Genomic DNA, 23,832 nt, shown 5'->3' with positions numbered 1-23,832 from the left:
AAAACACTTTTTTTTTTTTTTTTATACACATATAAAAGCTTTCTTTTTTCCCCTTCCTTCCTTCCCTTCTCTTTTCCCTCTTTAGTTCTTTACATATACATTGTTTTTACATCTATATATATATATATATATATACTTTATTGCCATTCTTCATTCTTGTTACATCTCTTCATCTGTCCTGCAAACGTTCTGCGAATTCTTGTGTTTCCACCGGATCCGAGAAGAGTCTGTTTTGCTCCCCAGGTATAAATATTTTAAGCACGGCTGGATGTCTTAACCATTTTTCCATAAAATCGTTTTCGCTGTACTAAACTCCTTCCTCCTCTTTAAGAGTTCAAAACTTATGTCTGGGTAAAAAAATATTTTTTGACCCTTATATTTCAATGGTTTATTATCTTCTCTAATTTTATTCTTTGCCCGTTCCAGTATATTTTCTCTTGTTATGCATCTCAAAAATATTACTAAGATGGATCTTGGTTTTAGATGTGCCTGTGGTTTCATAGCTAGTGTTCTGTGTGCCCTTTCCATTTCCATTCCTTCCTGCATTTCAGTCATTCCCAGGACCTTCGGGATCCATCCTTTTATAAATTCTTTCATGTCTGTGCCTTCTTCACTGCCCTCCTTCAGGCTCACTATTTTTATGTTGTTTCACCTACTATAATTTTCCAACATATCAATTTTCTGAGATAACAACTCTTGTGTCTCTTTAATTTTTTGTCACTTTCTTCCAATATTTCTCTTGTCATTTACTTCCATTTCTACAGCCATTTCCCACTCGTCCGCATTCTCTACTCTTCCCTATTTCTGTCATTACCAGTTCTAAACTTTACATTTTATCTTCTGCTCTTTTCATTTTTCTTTTAATTGCATTAAATTCTAATGATAACCATTCTTTTAATGATCTCATTTGTTCTTCAAAAAAGGCTTTATCTATATTATGTCCATCAGTTTTGCTTTCTATTTCTCTGTGAAGATCTTGGTCTTCTTTTTCCTCTTCTTCTGTGTCTGTACCTGTGTTTGTGTCTTATTCTCTTCTTTGTGTCTGTGTCTCTTCTGTTTTTCCTGATGAGCTGCTTATATCTCTTTGTCAGGCCTCCTCTTGCTGGGCCTCTTGCTGTTGGTCCTCCCTCCTGGGCTGCCTGTCTGTCGGGCCTCCTGCTGTTGATTCTCTTGTCAGTCACCCCGCCGCCTTTCTTCCTTGTCCGTTTCCTCGCTCACTCCCCTGCCGCCTTCCTCATCCTCCAGCTGAGCGCCCTGTTGACAGGCGTCCCTCAGCTGGTCGCGCTGTGGCTGCCTGCTCCTCGGCTTAGCCCCCCTCCCGTCGGTATCCTCTTTTACTTTTGATTGCGCACTTTTGTTTGGCTCAGAGAGCCATTTTTGAAGTCCCCTGGTCGGGAGGTCGCGACTCCGCAGGGCAGGCACCAACCTCGGGGATGGGGTGCTCCTGCCACCACACCTCCCTATTCCTTCGTGCAGGTAAGGACTTCTTTCTTTTCCGGTGACTTTTCTTTTTTTTTTGGTTGTTTTTACTTTCTTCTTCTTGGGTGTCATCTTCTTTCTCTTCTCTGTAACTTCATCTATTTCTTATATTTTATATTTGTTAAGCTTTGTCTTTTCCTAACTTTTTTCCTTTTTTTCTGGAGAGGGCTGGTTTTACCCGTCCGGCCACTACTCCATCATGTGACTCCTCAGCACGGTAATTATATTTAAGACAAGGGATATGGGGAAAAGGCAGGTAGGTGGAGATGAGCCTATCATCAGATCAGCCATGATCTCATTGAATAGCACAGTAGGATCCACGGGCCGGGTGGCCGACTCCCGCTTCTATTTCTTGTGTTCTTAAACTGCTGAAAGTTCTCATTCTGAAAGCTACTTATTTGGATGTTATGCAAGGACTGGAAGATTAACATTTTCTATCAGCACTTCCTTCTCCCCAGTAAAGGTGAAATATAAGCAAACCCAATTGCTACATGCCTGCAGGGCAGCTTGACAATCACAAACATTTAGGGTTTACAAATTGGATTGTAAGATGAGTTTAACCTGCCAATTTGGCAGGTTATTTACCTGTGTACCGGTCAATTGATGGGTGGAATTAAAAAAAAACTGCACGGGTTGGCAAACCCTCGGAGGTGGATTGCCAACCCATGTAGACGTCCCATGTAGCTGCAGCTGCTCAATTTGTAATCAATAGATGGCTGCCTGGATGGAAGATGACGTCAGTGCATGTGTGCGTCATCAGTGACATGTTAGTGGGAAGCTCGAGTGTGGAGAGTGAGCAGCTTAGGTTAGGTCGCTGGGATAATCAGCATGTGTCCATAAAGTGAATATAGATCAATTTTAGCGACTCTGGCATGGATACCAGTGATATCCGGCAGGTGCGGGATTGCCCTTAAATTGGCCAGGTGCCGTGGGCCCACTACATGGGTAGGAAACAGAGGCCCTGAGGAGCACCAGTTAGTAAACCCAAATTAATGATCAACTATAATTTCCATAAATAGCAAGAAATGTTGAAAGAAAAGGCTTTCAGCATTATAGAAAACTTCAATATTGGAGATTAGATGAACCTAAACAAATTTAGTTGGTGCTGGGGTAGAGAAGAAAAAGAATGATTTTCTCTTACCTGTCCAATTTGTGTAAAAAAGCGGCTGACTGCTGATGGTTTCCCATGAATGGCATCTCCACTGCTGTCCCCTTCTGACATACTGTTTTTAGAAGAAAGCCAAAAGATTGGTTAGAGATTGGACACTGAATAGAGGAGACATTATCTTTAACCCTTCCTGAATCTTTGAGATGGAATTTTCCCCAGAGTGACAGTCCCTCTCCAAAATAATTCATGTTATACTGGTCCTTCATGTTGAAATACCTCCCCAAAACTTCAAATCTACCATGTTTTCAGTCTCCTATTGAACCCTGAGCTGTACATGGACTGTGGTTCAGAGACTCTTAATTAATAGAAATGATTGGTATCTTACCATTCCAAATAGAAACTCCAAACTACATCTATTGCCTAGACCTGACAAAGGATCTTCAAGATGAAACATTACACATTTTTAATTTCCTTGTATGTTTCCAGACATGCTGAGCATTTCCAACATTTTCTGTTTCAGATTTTGAGCATTCAGTTCTTTTTATTCCAAGACTCTCATAGATTGAAGGTGCAACCGAGAGCTTCCAAATTCAAATCACCATTTACCAGTTATATTTGCTCTCTGGTATTGGAAAATTGATTGTGCAATAAACACAACTAATTCAATGCTGAATGTGATCTGAATACAACAATTGAAAATTATCAGGGCAATTAAGAACAGACAAGTTCCTGTGTAACACAGGAGGCAACTATTCAGTCCAGACTCTATGCCATCTCATGCAGCAATCCCATTCCCCCACTATTTTTCTCCGTAACCCATCTTCCCTCTTTCCCACCCAATGATAACCAGGAAAGTCTGGAGTGAACCTTCTAATCCACAGGCCTGTAAGTCATGGGAGGAAACCAGAGCATCCAGAGAAAAACCATATTGGCACACCACAGAGGTCAGGATGGAACCAGGTTGCTGGAGCTTTAAAGCAGCAACTGTGTATATTCAAGAGGGAAATGTTTGTGTGTATTTTGGTTAATATGGTTCATAGTGTGAAAAATAAAATAAAAAAAAAAAAATGTGCAACCCTAGTTCTTGCACACTGCTAACCCATGACAAGGTCAAGGTTTAAAAAAAAAAGTGACGGCAAAACTTTACTAGCACTCAACTATTTTTTTGTGCTGGATTTTAATTCTGATCCTTTGAGCTGGTAGATGAGAAAAAACAATTTTCAGGGAATAGTCCAATTATATCACCCTTCCATTTTTCTTTACTCAATGGTAGCCATCTCGGCTGTGTCAAGAGATTGTAAACTGACACTCCACAACATCAAGGAAGTCTATCACTGCCATAGGTGCCAGCTTTTAAAGGAGACAAAAAATGAAACCTGGTCTTCCTAAAATCACTGTAAAGCACTGATGAATGACACATGGTTAGCAATAATCCAATGTCTACACATTATCTTCGTCTAAAATGAAGCTAGATAAATAAAATCGGGGATTACTTAAAATCTAGGAACAAACAGGACCACATGGAGGTTTCAATAACTAAAGATCGCGATTTGAGGAAAAAAATTAAAACAAAAACTGATATGAAAGAATGTGACCAGCATAACAAACAGAAAATAACACACTGCACCAGCACTCAACCAAGAATACAGGACAACCAGATGGGAACCATAGAGAACAGAAAAAGCCCACTAGGACAGGGCAAGAAAGCAAGGCAGATAACAACAGGCTATTGCGTGAAACACAAAAATCTCCAGACATTGTGATTGTAGTGAAAACACACCGAAATGCTGGAGGAACTCAGCCGGTCGTTTCAATGTCCATAGGAGACAAAGATATATTGCCTATGTTTCAGACCTGAGCCTAAGGCTATTCCCAAGTAATGAAATGGATTCAGAAAAAGGAGCAAGGCTTTGTGTAGGAGAGAATGAGATGAGGAATAGAGTATCCAAAGAAATAAAGGAGAAAGATCAACTGTGCAAGTATCTGACATGGTTCCATACAATATTTAGATTTTTTTTTAAAAAGAATGTAATTTCTCCATTAGGGAGACAGGGCACATAATCAGCAAAAGTGAAAGGATTAAATGATAGGAAGAATGCACCATAATAAAACACAAATATACAGTGCCCTCCATAAGGTTTATGACAAAGACAGCAATTTACATGTAATTAAAGTGCACATTCCAGATTTTATTCAAGGTTATTGACATACATTTTGGTTTGACCATTAGGAACTACAGAACTATTTAGACATTGTCCCCTCATTTTAGAGCACCATAATGTTTGGGGCATTTGGCTCCACGGGTGTTTGTGAGGACTCAGGTATGTTTAATTGCTTCATTGGTGCACGATAAGAGAGCTTTTGATCACCTTTGGAGATTGTAGTTGCCATTTTTCAACACAAGGACCAGAGTTGTGCCAATGAAAGTCAAAGAAGCTATTATGAGGCAAGAATAAAACAGGAAGAGACATCACCCAATCCTTAGAATTACCAAAATAAACAGTTTGGAACATCATTAAGAAGAAAGAGCACACTGGTGAGCTCAGTAATCAGTAAGGACTAGTATTCTCCACTGGTAATGTCAGAAAAATTCTCATCATAATGAAAAAAAAACCCAAAACTCCTGTCTGACAGATCAGAAACCCTCTTCAGGAGGCAGTTGTGGATATGTCAAAGATTACTGTCTGCACAAGACTTCAGGAACAGAAATACAGAGGCTACTACACTGCAAGAAGCAAACCACTGGTTAGCAACAGAAAAGATGGCCAGAGTTTGCCAAGAAATATTTAAAAGACTGCAGAATTATGGAAAAAGATCTTGTGGACGGATTAACCTGTATCAGAGTGATGGCAAGAGCAAAGTGTGAAGGTGTAAAGGAACTGCCCAAGATCCAAATCATATCACCTTTGCCATGATGCACCACTGCATCTTGCAGTACGAAATCTTCTGCGATCAGTAATGATTGACATATCCACACCTGCCTCCTGAAGAATGTTTCTGATCTATCAAACACATGCTTGGGGATTTTTTTTCATTATAATGAGAATTCTTCTGTCATTAGCGTGGGGGTCTTCCTTGGAATATCAGCCCCTTTGCGATTACTGAGCTCACCAGTATGCTCTTTCTTTTTGGTGATATTCCAAACAATTGATTTTGGTAATCCAAAGGTTTATCCAAAGATGATCCAAAGATGTCTCTTACTGTTTTATTTTTGTTTTTTCAGCCTCATAACAGCTTTTTTGACTTTCATTGGCACAACTTTGGTCCTCATTTTGAAAAATAGCAACCATAGACTTCAAAGGTGATCAAAAGCTTAGAAGTAAGCCTAGCTCTCTTATACCTGCACCAATGAAGCAATTAAACATTCCTGAGTCCTCACAAATACCCGTGGAGTCAAATGTCCCAAATATTGTGGTGCCCTGAAATGAGGGGACAATGTATAAAAAGTGCTGTAATTACTACATGATCAAACCACAATGTGTACAAATAACTTTGAATAAAATATGGATTGGGCATCTTTTCTTTTTAAAATATTTTTATTGAATTTTGTATGCAAGTTTATATATTAAACTCAATGAGATATATAACCAGTCATTTCATATACATGTAAAGAAAATCAGAAAGAATAATATAACAGCATTAGCCAGTTGCCTATTCATATGAAAAACAAAGCAATTAACATCATTAGTGTACATAATTAAAACCATTTACCAAGTTATTTGTGTCAAAAAAAGGAAAAAAAACCTAATCTACCCCCTCCCTCTCATCAAGGTTGGAATCAGATATCAACCTCCAGGCATTGGATGGTGAACTCCTGAGCTCTTCAGGGAATGTGCATTTAAAAAAAAAATCAAATTTGAATTGTTGGATTACAAATTGAAAACTGTAGAGTGCAGAGGTAAATAAAGGAAAAAAAGTATTTGTACCAAACATTATGGAGGTACTGCAGCTATTACAATTTAGGCAATAACTTTTGGCAAATCCTATAAAATTTCAAATTCACTCAAAGCAACACAGCAGATGGAACACTCTGATTGAAAAACTCATTCACAATATTTTACCTGGGTTATAGAACTGTGATTCAAGAGCAATTCTGAACAAGACAAACAGCATCTATTACAAACAGTTTTACAAAGTTCATCTAGCTCAAACAAAGCATTGTTTCAGTACATTATATCATACACTGACAAATTCAATGAAACTGGAGCTAAAAATGTGTCAAACTGTGATCTCATGCAGTATTAATAATAAAGGTGATTTTAGGCATCATATAATTGAGTTTAAGATAATTAAGATTTAAGAGGGTAGACATAGATTAATTGTTTGCTGGTCATTCAGAGAGATAGCAGGAAGCATCTCTTTGCACAAAGGGAATTAAAACTTTGATCCCTTGCACCAAAGAGTTGATATCCGAAAATGAAAATTTTAATATTTAGAATGTTGTTTTTGGCCAAGGCAAGTCGAAAAATTACTAAACAGATCAGTCATGATCTAAATTCATGGAGAAACAAGCAATCGATTATCTTGATTAATAATATAAATTTTTCCTGTATAGATGGCAGTCAGATACATTTAATCTATTTAAACTCACATGACACTCATTAAAAAGGCAGAGCAAGATAACTGATATTTTAAGAACCGAGATCAAACACCTATAAAGAGTGAAACTTGCTTTTGGCATATGGCCTTACAGGTAGCATTCAAGTTGCAAGAGCAAAAGCACTGAATTCATGACCACAGGAATAAAATATAAATGACAGGGGAGTCGTCAAATTAGTTCAAGAATCGAAAATAAGATCACAGAAATCATTACTCTACAGACCCCATCTTAGGAAGCACTTGGGGAATGATTTCCAAATACAATTGATGTTTAAATGTACAGCAGGGATAAAGATAATGAACATCTCCACTGTACAAATGCCATTGTTCAATATTTGCAGTGTGGGACATTATGACCACAGCAAATCAAGCTCTCAGGAGGCAAACACACTTTTACAGCAAGGGCTTACTTAGCAAGTGGTCATTAAGAGCAAAAATTTTGATTATTTATTCACATTCAAAATGGACATGAAGACCATTACTAAACTAAGCAGGAACTGAATCAGGTTCCTCACAAAGATTTCTTCAAAAAAACATTTTCAACCCAAGGCAAAATTATTTCAATAGTGTATCTCAGGGGCTGCAGAAGCTACAATCCAAATCTTGACTGTCTTTACATGCAGTACCATGTCCTCTTTAGTAGCTTTAATGCACAGCACAAAAGTAAGGAATGTTGAATGATTGTACCAGATAGTTTTCAAAGTCACCCAAGGAAGAAAGCTCACTAAAATAATTGCAGGAAACAGTTATAAATTAAGTGAGCTATCTAAGCAAAATTTAACTTTCTTCATTGGAATTAAAAAGCTGCTAAGAGAGCACCAAAATAAAAGTTTTCAAAAATGCAAAATGAGTTAAATCCCAGTTTCAGCTAACTGTATCATAATACTTATACGTGAGATGAGGAATAAACTTGAATACAGCCTGCACAATAACCCTGATTGAAATGAAACAATTAGTTTCTGTGCAATACATGTCAAGCACATTTTTTCTTAAATTACCAATTGCTTTCACGATTGCAACCTTCAATCATTTTTTGAGGGAACTCTATTCAAGATAATTCTGTTCAGGAACCAGCATCATTCAGGTAAATTTGAACTGACATAAATTGAAAACTGAACGCAGTAAATTATTCTTGGCATTTCAGATCTTTGAGCTAAAAGCAAATGTTATTTAACCCTTTTGACTTTGTTTGTACTTGTTTACTAGACTGCGTAGTATTCACCATATTACAGATTTTCATAGCCCTCTTTTGGCCATCAATCTGTTTAAGAAAAAAAAAATCTTTCATTAATTTTCACTTATATTACCCCACCCCCCCCAATTTTTCCTCCCCTAAAATTTTAACCTTCTTGCCTTTTAAAAGCATAGATTAATTTCACTATTGTGGCTTAATTGTTTAAGGCATTTCAACAATCCTTTGTTAATTTATCTTTATTGCCTTAAATTAAAACATTTATCCAAATCAGTGAGTTAATAGTTCTAAAAGTACTTAATTGGCAGTAAAACAATCTAGTACATCAAGAGCTTGTGAAAGTTGCCACAAAATTTAATTATTTTTGTGCCTTGTTCAGTTAGTTTAAGATACCACCTAGGGGGCTTGCTCTTTGATTCCATTCTACAGCATTGTCCTGCACAACAAATGGGTTGCGATTTATGCATTCAGCTGTAATGCTTTTCACCTTTTACAAGAGGTTCACTAACTCACGAGATACCTTGATTTTAAATATAGCTTGTTATCTTCCTGGGCAAATACATATCCTAAAGATTAGAAGTTACTATTTGGTGTTCTGCACCCTCTGACAATGGACATGTAACATCGCTACTTCATGTGGACAAGTAGCACTAATTAAGCAGAGTCTCAGCCCCATAACCAAAACCAACAGTTGCCATAACCTAATCAAGTAAGAGCTTTCTCAATAAAATGGAATGGTAGACCATTAGTATTTGAGGTCAAAAAGCAAAAAGAAGTCACTGAAAATCTGAAATAAATGCAAAAGTGCTCAAAACACTCTGGTCAAGCAAAACTCAGGAGAGAGAAAAACAGTTAACTATTCAGATCAAAGATTGAGGCAAGATAGCAATCAAACTCTTTTTAAGATGCAGCGAAGGAGAACTGGCGGACAGAGCACAAGCAATGTTTCTGATAGAATAAAGACCAAATGAAACCAAATCATACAAGAGGTAGAGGTGATAAAGGCTTGTTGTTTACAATCTGCCTAGTGTCAATGTATATAGGTGACCTAGGACGGGGGAACAAAAATAAAACAAGGTTCAAACTATCAGATATAAATTGATGCAGTAGATCTGAAATGAAAGGCAATTATCACTCTTCTGTTTTGACACCCCCCCCCCCACCCCCACCACCCCTCTCATCTTGGCTTCTCACTATTCCTTCTGATCCCAAGTGATCAGCTCTCAGCTTTGTAGCCATAGTTTCTTTTTTTAAAAAATTATTTTAATGGATTCTAACCTCAACATGACACTGAACTCTCCTTTCAAAACCTCCACCTCGGTCTTTTAGTTAGGACTTTTCAATATGAACTGCAGACTTTCTCTTCAATTTAAAATACCACATCCACCTGGAGCCTTGCTTATTCTCTGTTCAATGCTAATGGTCATCGATCATCTTTAAATTTCCCAAGCATTTGGGTTAGCCCTTACTCACTCTAACATAACTCCTCCAAACTTACAGCATTCCATTTGCTAAAGACCACGATTAATGTGGTCATTGAGTCTGCAGAAAAAAGGGGGCAGGGCTGTTGCTTACCCAACTGATCTCTGTCTCACAGAAGTAAAAAGGCAATTTACTGACAACTCTTCTCTTCTTTTCTTTCTTTGGCTTGGCTTCGCGGACGAAGATTTATGGAGGGGTAATGTCCACGTCAGCTGCAGGCTCGCTTGTGGCTGACAAGTCCGATGCGGGACAGGCAGACACGGTTGCAGCGGTTGCAGGGGAAAATTGGTTGGTTGGGGTTGGGTGTTGGGTTTTTCCTCCTTTGTCTTTTGTCAGTGAGGTGGGCTCTGCGCTCTTCTTCAAAGGAGGTTGCTGCCCGCCAAACTGTGAGGCGCCAAGATGCACGGTTTGAGGCGATATCAGCCCACTGGCAGTGGTCAATGTGGCAGGCACCAAGAGATTTCTTTAGGCAGTCCTTGTACCTCACACACTCTCTATATCACAAACAAACCAATTAATATAATCCTTTGTGTCCCTAATTTCCTCTGAGATCTTTCCTCCACAGCAGTCTGATTTCTCGCCTTTGTTTTTGTACAGGGTGATGATGATGGCATCACAAAAGCCCTGAGGCAGCTTTCCTTGGCCCCAGCAGAGCTTGAAAAACTCATGCAGTTTGGCATGCAGAGCTTTGCCACCTTCTCAATTCCCCAACTAAGCATATTGCTTCCACCTCCTCATTAAGATGCACAAGGAGAATCATGGTGTCAGAGACCATTCTTATTCCTCTTGTCCTGTCATTTCCCACTTACATTCTTGATCACCTTGTTTTTCTCTACAATTCTAATCACTTTATTCAACAGAGGGCTCACCAGTCCCTCTGAACTGAACTTGATCTCCTTTATAACAACTTTAAAAAAAAAATCCATTCACCTCCTCTATAAACAGAGGTGTAGATATGGATGCCTGTCCTATTGTGGTATGCATACCAGAGCCCTTATTTCAGTCCTGGTCAAGTCTCTACCTTCCCCTCTTTTTCCAGACTGACACAGCTTTCTGTTCTCATCCAGAAATTGAAAGTTTCATCTCCTTTGCTGACAGTTTCCACATATGCCTGTTGCCTAATTGTTGGACATTTTCAGCACATATTTGCAAAGTTTCTTGCATTTTAAATGCCCAGAAAATATTGCAGTACAGCAATTTTAATCAGACTGTGTATAAAATCACAACCTACATCAGAAACAGCAATTTAGACCCTGCTGAGACATCTACTGGCTCCAGAATAAGAAATTTTTGACAAAGCCCTCTGAGATAACTTATAATAAATCTTTTATTCCTTTAAAGTGCTTTAGGAACTTGCAAGACATGCTGAAACCTTGTATTATAAGCAAATTATTAATTAAAAAGATTTTATTGATATGAAGTGGGAATGTGGGGAGGGCTTTTAGTACTTTGGCCTTCATGTGGGAGTTGGGATATTGTAGTGGAGTTATGTGGGACATTGGTGGGACCAGATATGAAGTGCTGTGTGTAGGTTTGGTCACCTTATTACAGAAGGAAAGTCAGTGGGACAGGGGGAGTGCAGAGGGGATTGTTGGGGTGTTGTCCAGACTTAGGGGGTTGGGTTGCGGGGGGTGGGGTGAGGGTTGAACAGGTTGGGACTTTGTTCCCTGGGATGGGGAGGAGTGGGGGGAGATTTGATGGAAGTGTTTGGGATTGTGGGGGTGGGGGGTGGATGGAATGCAAGAGGAGTGGAATGATGGGACTATGGAGCACGCTGCCAGCTGAAGTGGTGAATGAAAGCTCAATTTTAATATTTAAGAAGAATTTGGTATGTACATGGATGGGAGAGGTATGGAGGGCTATGGACTGGATGCAGGACAGTGGAACTAGGCAAAAGAAAGCAAAGAATAGAAGGGCCAAAGGGAACAACTCTTATGTACAAGGGTCTACTCTATTCCCTTCACAATCTATCCCTCCACCAAATTCTTTGCAACTTTAAATAAACATGCTTGGTCTCTTTCATAGTTCTATTGAACAGTCTTTGACTTGAAACATTAACTCCTCTTTTCAGACACCACTAACCCAGTTGAATATTCCTGCATACTGTATTTATTTCAGGTTTCCAGTATCTGCATTGTACAGTAAGATTTCACAGATGTAATGAGAAAATTAACTGTATAAAAAGGTTTATTGGCTTTGAAAGCAGACAGAACATCTTGCCGAGATACCAGCATAGCTATCTGCGCAGGATACAAAATGTAAAATGGAGTAATATGCATGAATGTTTGGACTAAGAATACTACTTTACAACAAGATTCAGTAAAATTCAAAGCAATTAGAAGTTATCTACAATTTCTTCCCAGACAAATTCTTACCTTGAATAATTCTGTGTCACCCAATTTTTTTGTCTGCTTGCACGGTGAGAGTTTCCACCCAAACTGTCCCAGGTAAGTCCAATTCAATCTTTGTAGCACATATTTTCCCTTTAGAAGATTACAGAAAAGCAGGAAAATGAATGTTTTCTCATATGAACTATTGTATTTATAATATTCTAACAAGTTTCAACAAAACACCCAAACCCAGCCAATCTTCATAGCTAAAGCAATTAATTTGTGCACAACGTCACTAAAAAATCAAATGAAACCTGCTGATCTGATTTGTTAGAGAGGGATTTTGTTGAACGTTACACCAGAAAACGAACCTGCTTTTAGAAATCCCACACTGGATATTAAAATATCACCACCCCCACCCCCCACAAAAGGTTCCCAGAATTTAAAGTGATTAGGAATCGAGAAGAACAGGTTTTAAATTAATTTTAAAATCAATACAGAACATATGTTAATGATAAAGGTAAATGTCACATTAATACATACGAATCTATTTGCAAGATTGCTGCAGATAAAGAAAATTGGAAAAAGAACAAGCACATAGGATAAATGAAACAATCAGCAAAGTAGAGGCATATGATTTTGCTGTAGTAATTTATTGGAAAAAAGAATGAAATTCCCGAAGCTTCCTTTCAATATCTGTCTTAAGTAAATTAAATTGCATAGTGCAGTAAGAGGAAAATATTTGTCAACTTTCAATTAACATTCTGAGGGTTTCATTGCAAAATCCCATTGCACTCAAGATGTGGTAATGATGTTATAATTTTAAATATTGAACCCGACCCTTAAAAGTGCAATTTTTCCATGATCAGCACTCTAAGCTATTAAGAGATCAGAAAAGGACCAATAAGGAGTTGAGCACTTTTGGAGGGGGTGTGGAAAGAAAGAATTCTGATATCTAAAAGGCCTTCAGTATAAATTTCACACGATGATTCAATATACATTTTTAAATCTTATTTTCCCACTGATAAAGGCATTGGCTCTTTCTGGGGCACGAGTCCAACAAAAATCAATGGGTGGCATTTAAAAGTTATGTGTCTTGTCCCTCTCAGGCTCAAGCCAATTTTAGTCATTGTATCTTAACTGTAATTTTGTCTGTGATCAACTAACTCAGCATATGCCATGATAAAATTTGATATTCTCTGGTCTATGCATGACTAAATTACATGTAATACTTACCAAAAGCCTAAATTGTTTTTGTACTTTCCAATACCTTAATCTCGGTGCTATGAAATCAACAAAACATAGCTGGGAATAGTAAAAAAAAATTGGAAAGTTAAGACTAATGTTTATACCAGTCATTAAGCAACCTTGCACTCAACGTAAGCAAAACCAAGGAGATGATTGTGGATTTCAGGAGAACACAATCCTGTCCTCATCGAGGGCTTAGTAGTGGAGAGGATTAAGAACTTCCAATTCCTGGGTGTAAACATTTCCAAGGATCTGTCCTGGAGCCTTCATGTTGATACAATCATGAAGAAGGCTGGCCAATGGCTATACTTTGTGAGGTGTTTGCGAAGATTCATAATGTCATTAAAGACTCTCAAAAACCTCTACAGGAGAGCATTCTGGCTATTCTGATATTGGCTGGAAACTAGTGCTGGTGTCAGGTCAATAGTTTACCATGATTTTGTGTGATTCGATGCAAAATCATAACCTTCTCTCATAGTAGAATGACTGCAATAGAGTGAGTAGTTTCACATTTAAAATACTTGACAGCAGAAAACGGCCTTTCGCCGAAATTGAAAGCCAAAACTCATTACATCGCGAAAGGAAGCACCTGCCATCTGCAAACAGTCCACTTGGGCCGGCAGCCTTTAGTTCCAAAGATGAAAGTTTACAGAGACACGAGTTGGAAGCAACCCTGTGAAGAGAGGTAACCGATCACCCATCCAAACTGTGGAATCGCGGGGCATTGCGGTAACTGTAGTTTCACCGACATGGCATCAATAAGTATTTCCCCACACTGGGACGACATCACCGCCATCTTCATCTGGGGAATCTGACCCCATTCCTTCAACTCCAACTGGTGCTCCAAATCGGCACAACCAAACCTGGGCGCAAAGAGACTCAACTTTCATTCAATGACGTTGGCAAGCCAAGCTCGGAGGAAACGACTCTGCAGCCGTCCAGGTGCCCACTGGGACTTGGTGTTCCAGGATGACGTCAGCCACTGACCAGCCTCCACGCGGCCAGCACCCAGAACTACAGGTCCCAGCGCGCACTACGCTCCTCGCCGGCAAAGTCCGATCTTTCGATCGGTCCAAGGCCTTGACGTCTCTCGGAGGCGAAAAAAAAGGCGCGACGAGAGGCCGGAGACGGAGCCCCCCACTCAACAGGGTCACATAACCTATAACCGTGCTGCCCGGCTGAAGCATCCTCCGCCGTTCGACGCGCTCACATCCCCAACCACTCTCACCTGAGTTACCGTTCGCTCGCCACGGCTTCCACTCCCCAACTGTCACGTCACAACGGCCTCGTTCCCGCTCCCGCCCAGACCCACCTAGCTGCTGTCGGCGAACATCGATGGGCCTATCGATCGAACACGGTCCAGAAGCCTTGCAGTTCCTCCTTCAGCAAGTTCCTTGGGTGGAGAATGATTGACGTCCAGTCCCGTGCTGACGCCAATCCAAAAGCTTCCTGGAGGTACACAAGTGTCAGTTAAGTTCAAAGCAAAACATCGAAAGTCTGCAGGCACCGTGCGTGAAGTAAAAATAATGGTGGGAAACGCAGCAGGTCAGACAGTGTCCTTTATAGAGCACACATAACCAACGTTTCAGGCTTCAGCCCTTCATCAAGGTATGTTACGTCAAGTTTATTGTCATCTGATTGTACAAGGAGAACCTCCTCCGATCCTCAGTGCAAAACACGCAGACACACAACCAGACATAGCACGTGCGCAGACAAACAGCATATTTGCAGGATAAGTGTTCATCTATTCAAATAAACGTTGTTTCACGACTATTAGAGCCTCAGAAGGTTAGTGTGAGCAGTTCCTTTGGTCGTTCAGCGGTCTCACAGTCTGTGGGAAGAAGCTGTTTCTCAGCCTGGTGGTGCTGGCTCCGATACTCCAGTGCCTCTTTCCCTGCTGGGAGCAGCTGAAATCTGATGTGTGTCCTCAGTGACTTTGCATGCCCTCTTCAGACAACAATTCTGGTAGATCACTTTGATTAGGGGGGGGGGGGGGAAGGGAGAGGGGCACTCCAGTGATCATCTCTGCCACTCTTATGGTCCTGTGGATTCACCTCTGATCTATTTCTGTGCAGGAACTGTACCACCCTGAGATAGAGCCAGCCAGGATGTTCTCGATAGAGCTCCTATAGAAGGCAGACATAATGGTGGCTGGTCGTCTTGACTGCTTCAGTCTTCTCATAAAGTGAAGTGGCTGATACATCTTCCTGATAATTGAGGAAATTTTAAGTGTCTGTGAGTGTTAAGAGTGGTACATGGACAAGTGAGGCCCAATAAGGGCAAAAATAAGGAATTGGAAAAAGTGGCTTAGTTTAAAGTAGTAAGTCATCAAGAATGAACAAAGACATAAGAGACTGCAGATGCTGAAATCTGGAGAAAGAAAAACTAAACTGCTGGAGGAACTCAGTAGTCGAACAGCATCAATGGTGGTGGTGGTGGGGGGAGGGGTTGGGGGAGGGGGTGGGTGGGGGGAGGGGGTGGGTGGGGGGAGGGGGTGGGTGGGGGGAGGGGGTGGGTGGGCGGGGAATGAACAGCCAAAGGGACATTTTGAAATCATGGATGAGATGCATTTTGAGATATAGCAAACAATTGGATGAAATCAATCTTCCAATGTTCTTGGTTCAGAAGTACCAGAGCACTGGAGAATAGCAAATGTAACACCATTATTTAAAAAAAATAAGATTAGCACTATATTGTAACCTTAGTGGTGATAAAACATGTTGATCTATATGGGATTTTTACTTGGAGACAAATAGGTTAATTTAATCATGACTTTTGAGGGTAATCAGGAATTATAGACAATGGAATTTGTTGTGGGTCTGGGAGGTGCTGTCAGAATAGTCTAGACACATAATTGCAGGCAAATTTGTACACACATCAACCATTGTGCACCAAAGGTGGAAGGAATGAATGTACCATTTGAGGGCTGATTTGTCCTGCATGTTCTTGAGCTTCTTGCATGTAACTGGAGCTGGTCCCATGCAGCCAAGTGGAGACTATTCTCTGCACATCCTATTTGTGCCTCCACACTTAAAGAGACCATCAATTTTTCCTTCACCGCACAGGAGCAAGCAGACTGGCACAAGATTGTCCTGTGCCCTGTGTTCTGCCCTGATCCCTCTATCCTTATAACACATTCTCAACCTCTCCCATCACTTCAGCATTAATTAATTCAGAAAATAAACATTCCCCTATTCATCAGCAAAGACAAGATGGATCAAAAGGTCTGTTTCCATTGCTGTAAAAGTTTAATGCTGAATGAGAATTGTATGCATTGGGACGCATCCCTTTAAGAGCTGGCTGTTAAAATTGTTAATGCAAGGCTATGCATCAGCAGTGGCAAGACCATGCACAGCATTGAGTTATGAGAAAGATGTCTGTAATGGATTAAAAAAAACCTATCCAAACTCATCCCACTTTCGACTGTACCAATAAAACATCCTGATCTGAAATGTTGAATGTCCACTTCCCTCTCTGGATGTGTCCCTCCAGCTTCTCATCATTTGCCCACCTTCCAGCAGTTCTGCAATTCACAGCTTTTCATATACACTTTCAGGCACTTTGTAAATCTGAGTAAGACTTAGGAACAAACACTCCAAGGTCTCACTGTTCCTCCATATTCAGAGAATTCTCTCTTTCCTTGTCGATGCATTTTCTCTAATCCATCACTTCACACCTCTCTGCTTTCTAGTTCATTTGACATTTCATCTTAGTAGAGGATCTATCTCTTCCGAACTGCAGAGCTGTGGGCAGTGGCATAGCTGGGGGTGGGGTGCAGGGGGAGCAACTCTTGGTGAGTCAAAAGTGGTGCCTCCCACCCCCCACCCCAACGCCACCGCCATCCCCTCCCCATTCAAATGCCACTGCCACCCCCCCCCCTTCCTCCCCGACACCACTAAAAAAAATCAGTGCAACCCTCCATTCAACCACTGAAACCATCTGGCATGTGTCGTGGCGCTTTTTTTTACGTGCTTAGTCCCCTAACTTTAGAACCTGGGCGCCCCTGGCTGGGGGCATGGTCCACAGATTAGCTTGTGCAGATAAAGAGTATATGAACACTGGTTTAGAGACTTTGCATAATATGCATGAAATGCTTGCTATAATCCAACACGGGGTGCCCTGTAAAGAATTTTGGGACACTGAAAGTGCAACATAAATGCAAGGTTTTCTGCAATGATTTATGTGGAGATTGTTTTAATTTGTGATCCTTGGAATTTGAACCCAAGATATTAGGTGGAGGGAAAGTCAATCACAACTTTCTCAGCTGAAGCAATTTAAATAAATCATGGACAAGTTTATCAAGAAAGGGGAACCCAAGGTCAAAGGGACAACTAGGCTGTCTTTTTTTTACAAGCCTGGGGAAGAGGTGGGGTTAAAAGCTCAGACCTGTTTGGATACAGTGGCCTTCCCAGTTCCCAAAAATTCTTTCACAAGGTTTTTAATCAATTTTCTGCAGTTGATCACAGCAAAACACGAGTCTGTTGGCAGTTAATTACTAACTGAGCAAAATTTACAAAGCCATTCACACTATAATGATGTAGTGATAAATCAATGAGAAGCAATTCTTTGACATTAATAGTAACATGAAAATATATTCTTGCAGAACTTGTGCAATTGCTGTACGAAATAGATGTGTGCAAATTACAGATTTCTCTTCTTGGGATGTTGCCACTACACAGAATGTGCATTCTCTTCTCTTTGGCTTGGCTTCGCGGACAAAGATTTATGGAGGGGTAATGTCCACGTCAGCAGCAGGCTCGTTTATGGCTGATAAGTCCAATGCGGGACAGGCAGACATGGTTGCAGCGGTTGCAAGGGAAAATTGGTGGGTTGGGGTTGGGTTTTTCCTCCTTTGTCTTTTGTCAGTGAGGTGGGCTCTGCGGTCTTCTTCAAAGGAGGTTGCTGCCTGCCGAACTGTGAGGCGCCAAGATGCACGGTTTGAGGCGATATCAGCCCACTGGCGGTGGTCAATGGGGCAGGCACCAAGAGATTTCTTTAGGCAGTCCTTGTACCTCTTCTTTGGTGCACCTCTGTCTCGGTGGCCAGTGGAGAGCTCGCCATATAACACAATCTTGGGAAGGCGATGGACTTCCATTTTAGAAACGTGACCTACCCAGCGCAGTTTGATCTTCAACAGCGTGGATTCGATGCTGTTGGCCTCTGCCATCTCGAGTATTTCGATGTTGGAGATCAAGTCGCTCCAATGAATGTTGAGGATGGAGCGGAGACAACGCTGGTGGAAGCGTTCTAGGAGCTGTAGGTGATGCCGGTAGAGGACCCATGATTCGGAGCCGAACAGGAGTGTGGGTATGACAACGGCTCTGTATATGCTAATCTTTGTGAGGTTTTTCAGTTGGTTGTTTTTCTAGACTCTTGGCGAGTCTGTTGTCTATCTCGTTGTCGATCCTTGGGTCAGATACAGCAATGAGTTCTCAGGATGTGCATTGTACACTTGTAAACCTATTATTAGACTATTCTGCCACTATTTGAAGAGACAAGGTCAAGCCATGTGGCAGGGATTGCTGGTTGTGGGTGGGCAAGGTTGATTCAGAGGTTACAAGCTGCAGCAGAAGCTTAGGTAGCATCTTGAAGGAGGTGATTATGGGGAGGAGACCCGCAATAGGCCCACTCTATGCACAAATTCAAAGACTACAGACCCACTCCCTAAACAGGCTCTTGAGAAACAGAGTGGTGCAGCCATAGGTTTTGAATTGCGTACAAAAACTCCAACCATGTACTCCAAGATGAACACAAGAGGTCCCAGGACATTTTTGAGAAAGAACTATAGTTCTCCACCAAATGTGAAGAATGTGAATCTTGAGGAAGCCCTGCTCCTCTGGTGGGATATCTGCCTGCCTCTTTTGCCTTGTTTCTCGACTTCAAGAACATATTAACCAAAACTTTCTTCTATGGCCACTTTTCTTTCATTGATAAATAATCCAACTTAGTCTACATTTCTGACTGAAATTCCACCCTTCACAATTTGAATTCACTCAGGACCATAGGTGTGTTCAAACTATCTTATGTTCTTGTCACTCCTCAGAACCAGACTGTAGCTTTGTGTCAGTACCGGCATGCTGTTCACTTGTTTGTTCAACAACACCACTTAATTCCACTCAAAACTGTCAGCAGTTCCACTTGTACTTCCGTGCTACAGCAGCAGACATTTTTCTTCCTTCTGACATCAAACATTGTAAACTCCAATAGCTCTAGAATTCCAATGCCCTTTAGATCCCTTACTCTTTCACTTTCCTCTGACCCCATCTCTCCCCCTAGTGTAACTTTCTGCTGTGTTTTCGCCACCTGATAGTGAATGATCAGGCCTCAGCAGAAGCCTCTGTCCCGACATTTTCACAAATTTCAAGCTTTCTTCTGCCACCTCCAATTCTGTGGCTGGTTTTCTTTAATCCAGGAGTCTTCATCCAAAACTTTTGGTCCCTTCCTGCTGTCTGCAGAATTCCTGATCCACTTGGCCTCTTGCCCTCTCTAAATCAATGTATTATTACCAGTAATGACAGTGAGTGCAGCATTCCATTCACGATATTTAAAGTTCAATGGTATTTCAGTACCAGAGACATTTTTCATCATTTTGATTGGAAGGTTCCCTTCACTACTTCCTGGTTCACTCTCCTATTTCCTCTGACCATTGCCCTTCTTAATACTTTCCCATGCAAACATAAGAGGTTCAATATCAGTCCTTTTACATCATCCAGGAACCAAAGATACCCTTCCAGATGAAATATCAATTCTCCTTCCAATCTAGCATACTGGATTGGAGAAACCAAAAGCATATCAGGTGACCACTTTACAGAGCACTTGTATTTTAGTCCACAGCATTGACCCTGGAATTCCTGTTGCCTGCCACTTTAATTCTCCATCCCATCCCCACTCTGACCTTCTATTATACAAGGACACAGTAGAAGCTTAAGAGGCAGCACCTCTCATTCTGTCTGGACACATTGCAGCCATCCAGACTCAATATTGATTTCAAAGCTTTGGATAACACACTTTCTGCTCCATCATTCAGGTGCCTTGTTGTTCGGCGTGGGCGATCACATCTCTCCATCCGTCACAGTCTCTGACTCTCCGAATTATAGTTGTTGCCTCCCCGTTCTCCTTCAGTGGAGGCTCCATCGTTGAGCTGAGACCATAGTTGATGTTGGGTTCATGATTATACAAAGGAAAAAATACTGAAGTGGTTTCCTGTTGCCTTCTTCAGTTGCAGTGTCCACACTGGATGGGTAACCCTGGCCATTGATCAGCAGATTCACCTGGCCAGCGTTTTTAGCTTTGCAACCATAAATTCCAATTTGTAGAGTCTGCTTGTAAAAAAAAAACTATCCACCATCTGCAACCCATGGCTTCACATGACCCTGATTGGGAGGCTCACCCACATGTAATATTGATTCTGCCAGCATTGCCTGACCCCCTTAGCATTCCTTATAGCTCTGCATTCCATAGTTTTAACATTTTCATTTTTTTCCCCTCAATTGTTACGTCTCACAAAATATCTTTCGTGTAGTTCATTATCTCGGAAGATCTTTCCTGGAACCAACACACCAATGGCATCATGAAGAAAGCCTCTACTTCCTCAGGAGTTTGAGGAGGAGCTAGTGGAGTTGTTCAAGTGAACCGGTACGGACTTGAAGGGCCGACATGGCCTGTTTCCGTGCTGTAAACGGTTGTATGGTTATATGGTTATGGTTAAATTCCTCTCATCAATCCATTATCAACCAGGTGACTTCATGAATAGCTTGGACCTAGGGCAACCTGGCCTCATCCTACTGAAGAGGTTCATTTTATCCAATCCATCCTTCTTCCACTCTCTTTGCAACATAAAATTAACTTGTTTTCCAAGTTCAAAATTCAGATTTATTGTCAGAGAACACACACGACATTGCATACAACTCTGAAATTTATTACTGCAGGCCAGGCAGAATTTCTATTTATCAGTAATGAAAAAGACTGTACTCGATACATGTACAAAAGAGAAATGTAAACAAACTGACTGTCCAACGCAGAAAATCAGTAAAGTAAGAGTCCTTAAATGAGTCTCTGGTTGAGTTTTTTTTGTTTAGGGGTCTGATGGTGTAAGGGTAGCAGCTGTTCCTGAACCTGGTGGTGCAAGTCTTGTAGCACCTATACCTCCTTCCTGATGGCAGCAGTGAGAACAGAGTATGGTTCTGGGTAATGTGGATTCTTGATGATTGCTGCTGCTCTCTGACAGCTGCATTCCATGTAGATTTTCTTGATGGTGTGGAGAGTTTTGCCTGTGATGAACTGGGTCCACTATATTTTTCAGGGCTAACTGTTCAGAGATATTGGTTCCCTTATACCAGTCAATGATGCAGCTGGTCAGCACATATTCCACTACACACCTGTAGAAGTTTTCCAAGCTTTGAGATATCATACTGAAAATCCACGAACTCCTGAGAAAATAAAAGGCTGCTGATGTGCTTTCCCACGATGACATTCACATGTTGGGATCAGTAAAGGTCTTCTGAGATAGTGACTCCCAGGAATTTAGATTTACTCACCCTCTCCACTTCTGATTCCCCCAATGATCACTGGATCATTCAACTCTGGTTTTCCCTTCCTAATGTCCACCATTCAGCCAGTTTTTAATCTCTCTCCTGAATGTGACTCATCACTTTCTTTATACAACCCACTACCATCAGCAAATTTGTAGATGTTACCGTCATACTGAGCCACACAGTCATAGGTGTAGGGTAGTGCAGGGGGCTAAGAACACAGCCCTGTGGCGCTCTGGTACTGATGGAAATTATAGAGGTGACGGTCTTACTATTCCTCACTGATTGTGGTCTGGAGATGAGGAAATCCATGATCCAATTACACAGTGGGGTGTTGAGGCCCAGGTTAGAGTTTGCTGATCAGTTTTGAGGGAGATATTAAATACTGAACTATAGTGATAAAGAGCATCCTGATGCATTTGTCTTTGCTGTCTAGGTGTTCCAGTACTTTGTGTAATGGTTTTCAAACTGTCTCCCTAAACTCACATTCCACCTTAAGCAATCCCTATGGCATAGGTGCTCTATGATTAGTAAGGGATTGCTTAAGGTGGTAGGTAAATGGAAAGAAAATGTTCAAAAACCCAATAGTAACAATTGTGTCTAAATCAGTTGTCTTAACCTTCCCTTCCCACCTTAAGCAATTCCTTATCCATCATGGTATTTATAGCATAGGGATGACTTAAGGTGGAATGTAAGTATAGGGGGTCAGTTTGAAAAGCACTGACTGTAGAGCCAGTGGGATTACATCTTCCATAAACCTGTTGCTGCAGTACTCAAATTGGAACAGATCTAAGTTTTTAGTTCCGACAAAGCATCTTCAATCTGAAACATCAACTCTTTCCCCACAGAAATTGTCTGAATTGCTGAGTGTTTCCAGCATTTTCTGTTTTTTTATTTCAGATTTCCAGTCTCTGCAGCACTTAAAATTTTTCATTTGCTACACACTGTCCAGTCCATTATTTAATCTCTACCAACACAGATTATGTGGTCATTATCACATCGTGCATGGCAAGCGTCCACCAATATCGATTACATTGGCGACTACACTTTAAAAGTGTATTTCATTTACAGGCCACTTTGGAATTCAATGAGATGCAATGCCTGGTTTGTGCTGATAAAAGCAGGCAATGTGGCTAATGACTACTAAATATTGTTTCTGATGGGACATTTTGCTCACTTGTACAGTTGCCAACTTGAGTTGGCCAAGTTTCTGGAGATTTATTTCTAATTCTTTCTCTGTATATAGTCAATTTTATAAAGGTCTACCTTTAATATCCTGCTCTAATTACCCCCAGAAATGTGTGGATTATTAGATTTGAAAGGCCAGGAAAATGTCAACCACATTGGTAGGTCAGGAGTGTCGACCTGAGAAGGAAAAATGACCAATTTTCTTTCTGGTGGAAATTAGTAAATGAATAACAAGCTTTTAATAAACAAGCTGCTAGTTTCATGGTTACTATTATTGCTACACATTTTTATTAATTCAAATGTGTTTAATTACTTGAACTCTCCAGCTGGCATAGTGGGATCCCAATTCCTGTTTCCGGATCAATAGTTTTTGGTCTCTGCAGACCAGTCCAGAGTAATTTAATCATTGTGTTACAGCAAGCCAAACTAATGTAATCAGATGAATCCCAGTCATGCTCAAACAGGTGTCATCCCTATTTTCAATGTTTTCATAAAGAATAAATAAAAATGTACATAGAAACTGAAAATGACTTTTTGTAAATGCTTAAGTGAATTTTTTCCTGAATCACTTCCAGCTGTCTCCAGGTCCAGATGAAGGGATCCAGCCTGGAATGTTGACAACTTCTTTCCTCCCTGAGTTCCTCTAGCAGATTGTTTGTTGTTCCAGATTTCAAC

The 23,832-nt window shown here is 40.7% G+C and overlaps 2 protein-coding genes across 2 annotated transcripts in view; one reads left to right on the top strand and one right to left on the bottom strand.

Annotated features, from left to right (window-relative positions):
• The window catches only part of rer1 (retention in endoplasmic reticulum sorting receptor 1), a 48,704-nt gene extending 33,934 nt beyond the window's left edge, over nucleotides 1–14,770 (bottom strand). Inside the window, exons 1-3 of the mRNA XM_069918568.1 lie at nucleotides 14,667–14,770; nucleotides 12,236–12,343; nucleotides 2,621–2,702 (exon numbers count right to left, since the gene is read on the bottom strand). Coding sequence (XP_069774669.1) covers nucleotides 2,621–2,701 — 81 coding nt within the window. The 5' untranslated portion in view covers nucleotide 2,702; nucleotides 12,236–12,343; nucleotides 14,667–14,770. The remainder of the gene's footprint in view (nucleotides 1–2,620; nucleotides 2,703–12,235; nucleotides 12,344–14,666) is intronic.
• The window catches only part of LOC138754369 (MORN repeat-containing protein 1-like), a 260,124-nt gene continuing 251,043 nt past the window's right edge, over nucleotides 14,752–23,832 (top strand). Inside the window, exon 1 of the mRNA XM_069918562.1 lies at nucleotides 14,752–15,046. The gene's annotated coding sequence lies outside the window, so the exon portion shown is untranslated. The remainder of the gene's footprint in view (nucleotides 15,047–23,832) is intronic.

This window comes from Narcine bancroftii, chromosome 2, assembly GCF_036971445.1.
Source record: "Narcine bancroftii isolate sNarBan1 chromosome 2, sNarBan1.hap1, whole genome shotgun sequence".
NCBI classification, from domain to species: Eukaryota; Metazoa; Chordata; class Chondrichthyes; order Torpediniformes; family Narcinidae; genus Narcine; species Narcine bancroftii.
Note: the sequence above shows the minus strand (reverse complement) of the source record. Positions and strands in the feature narration are given on the sequence as shown.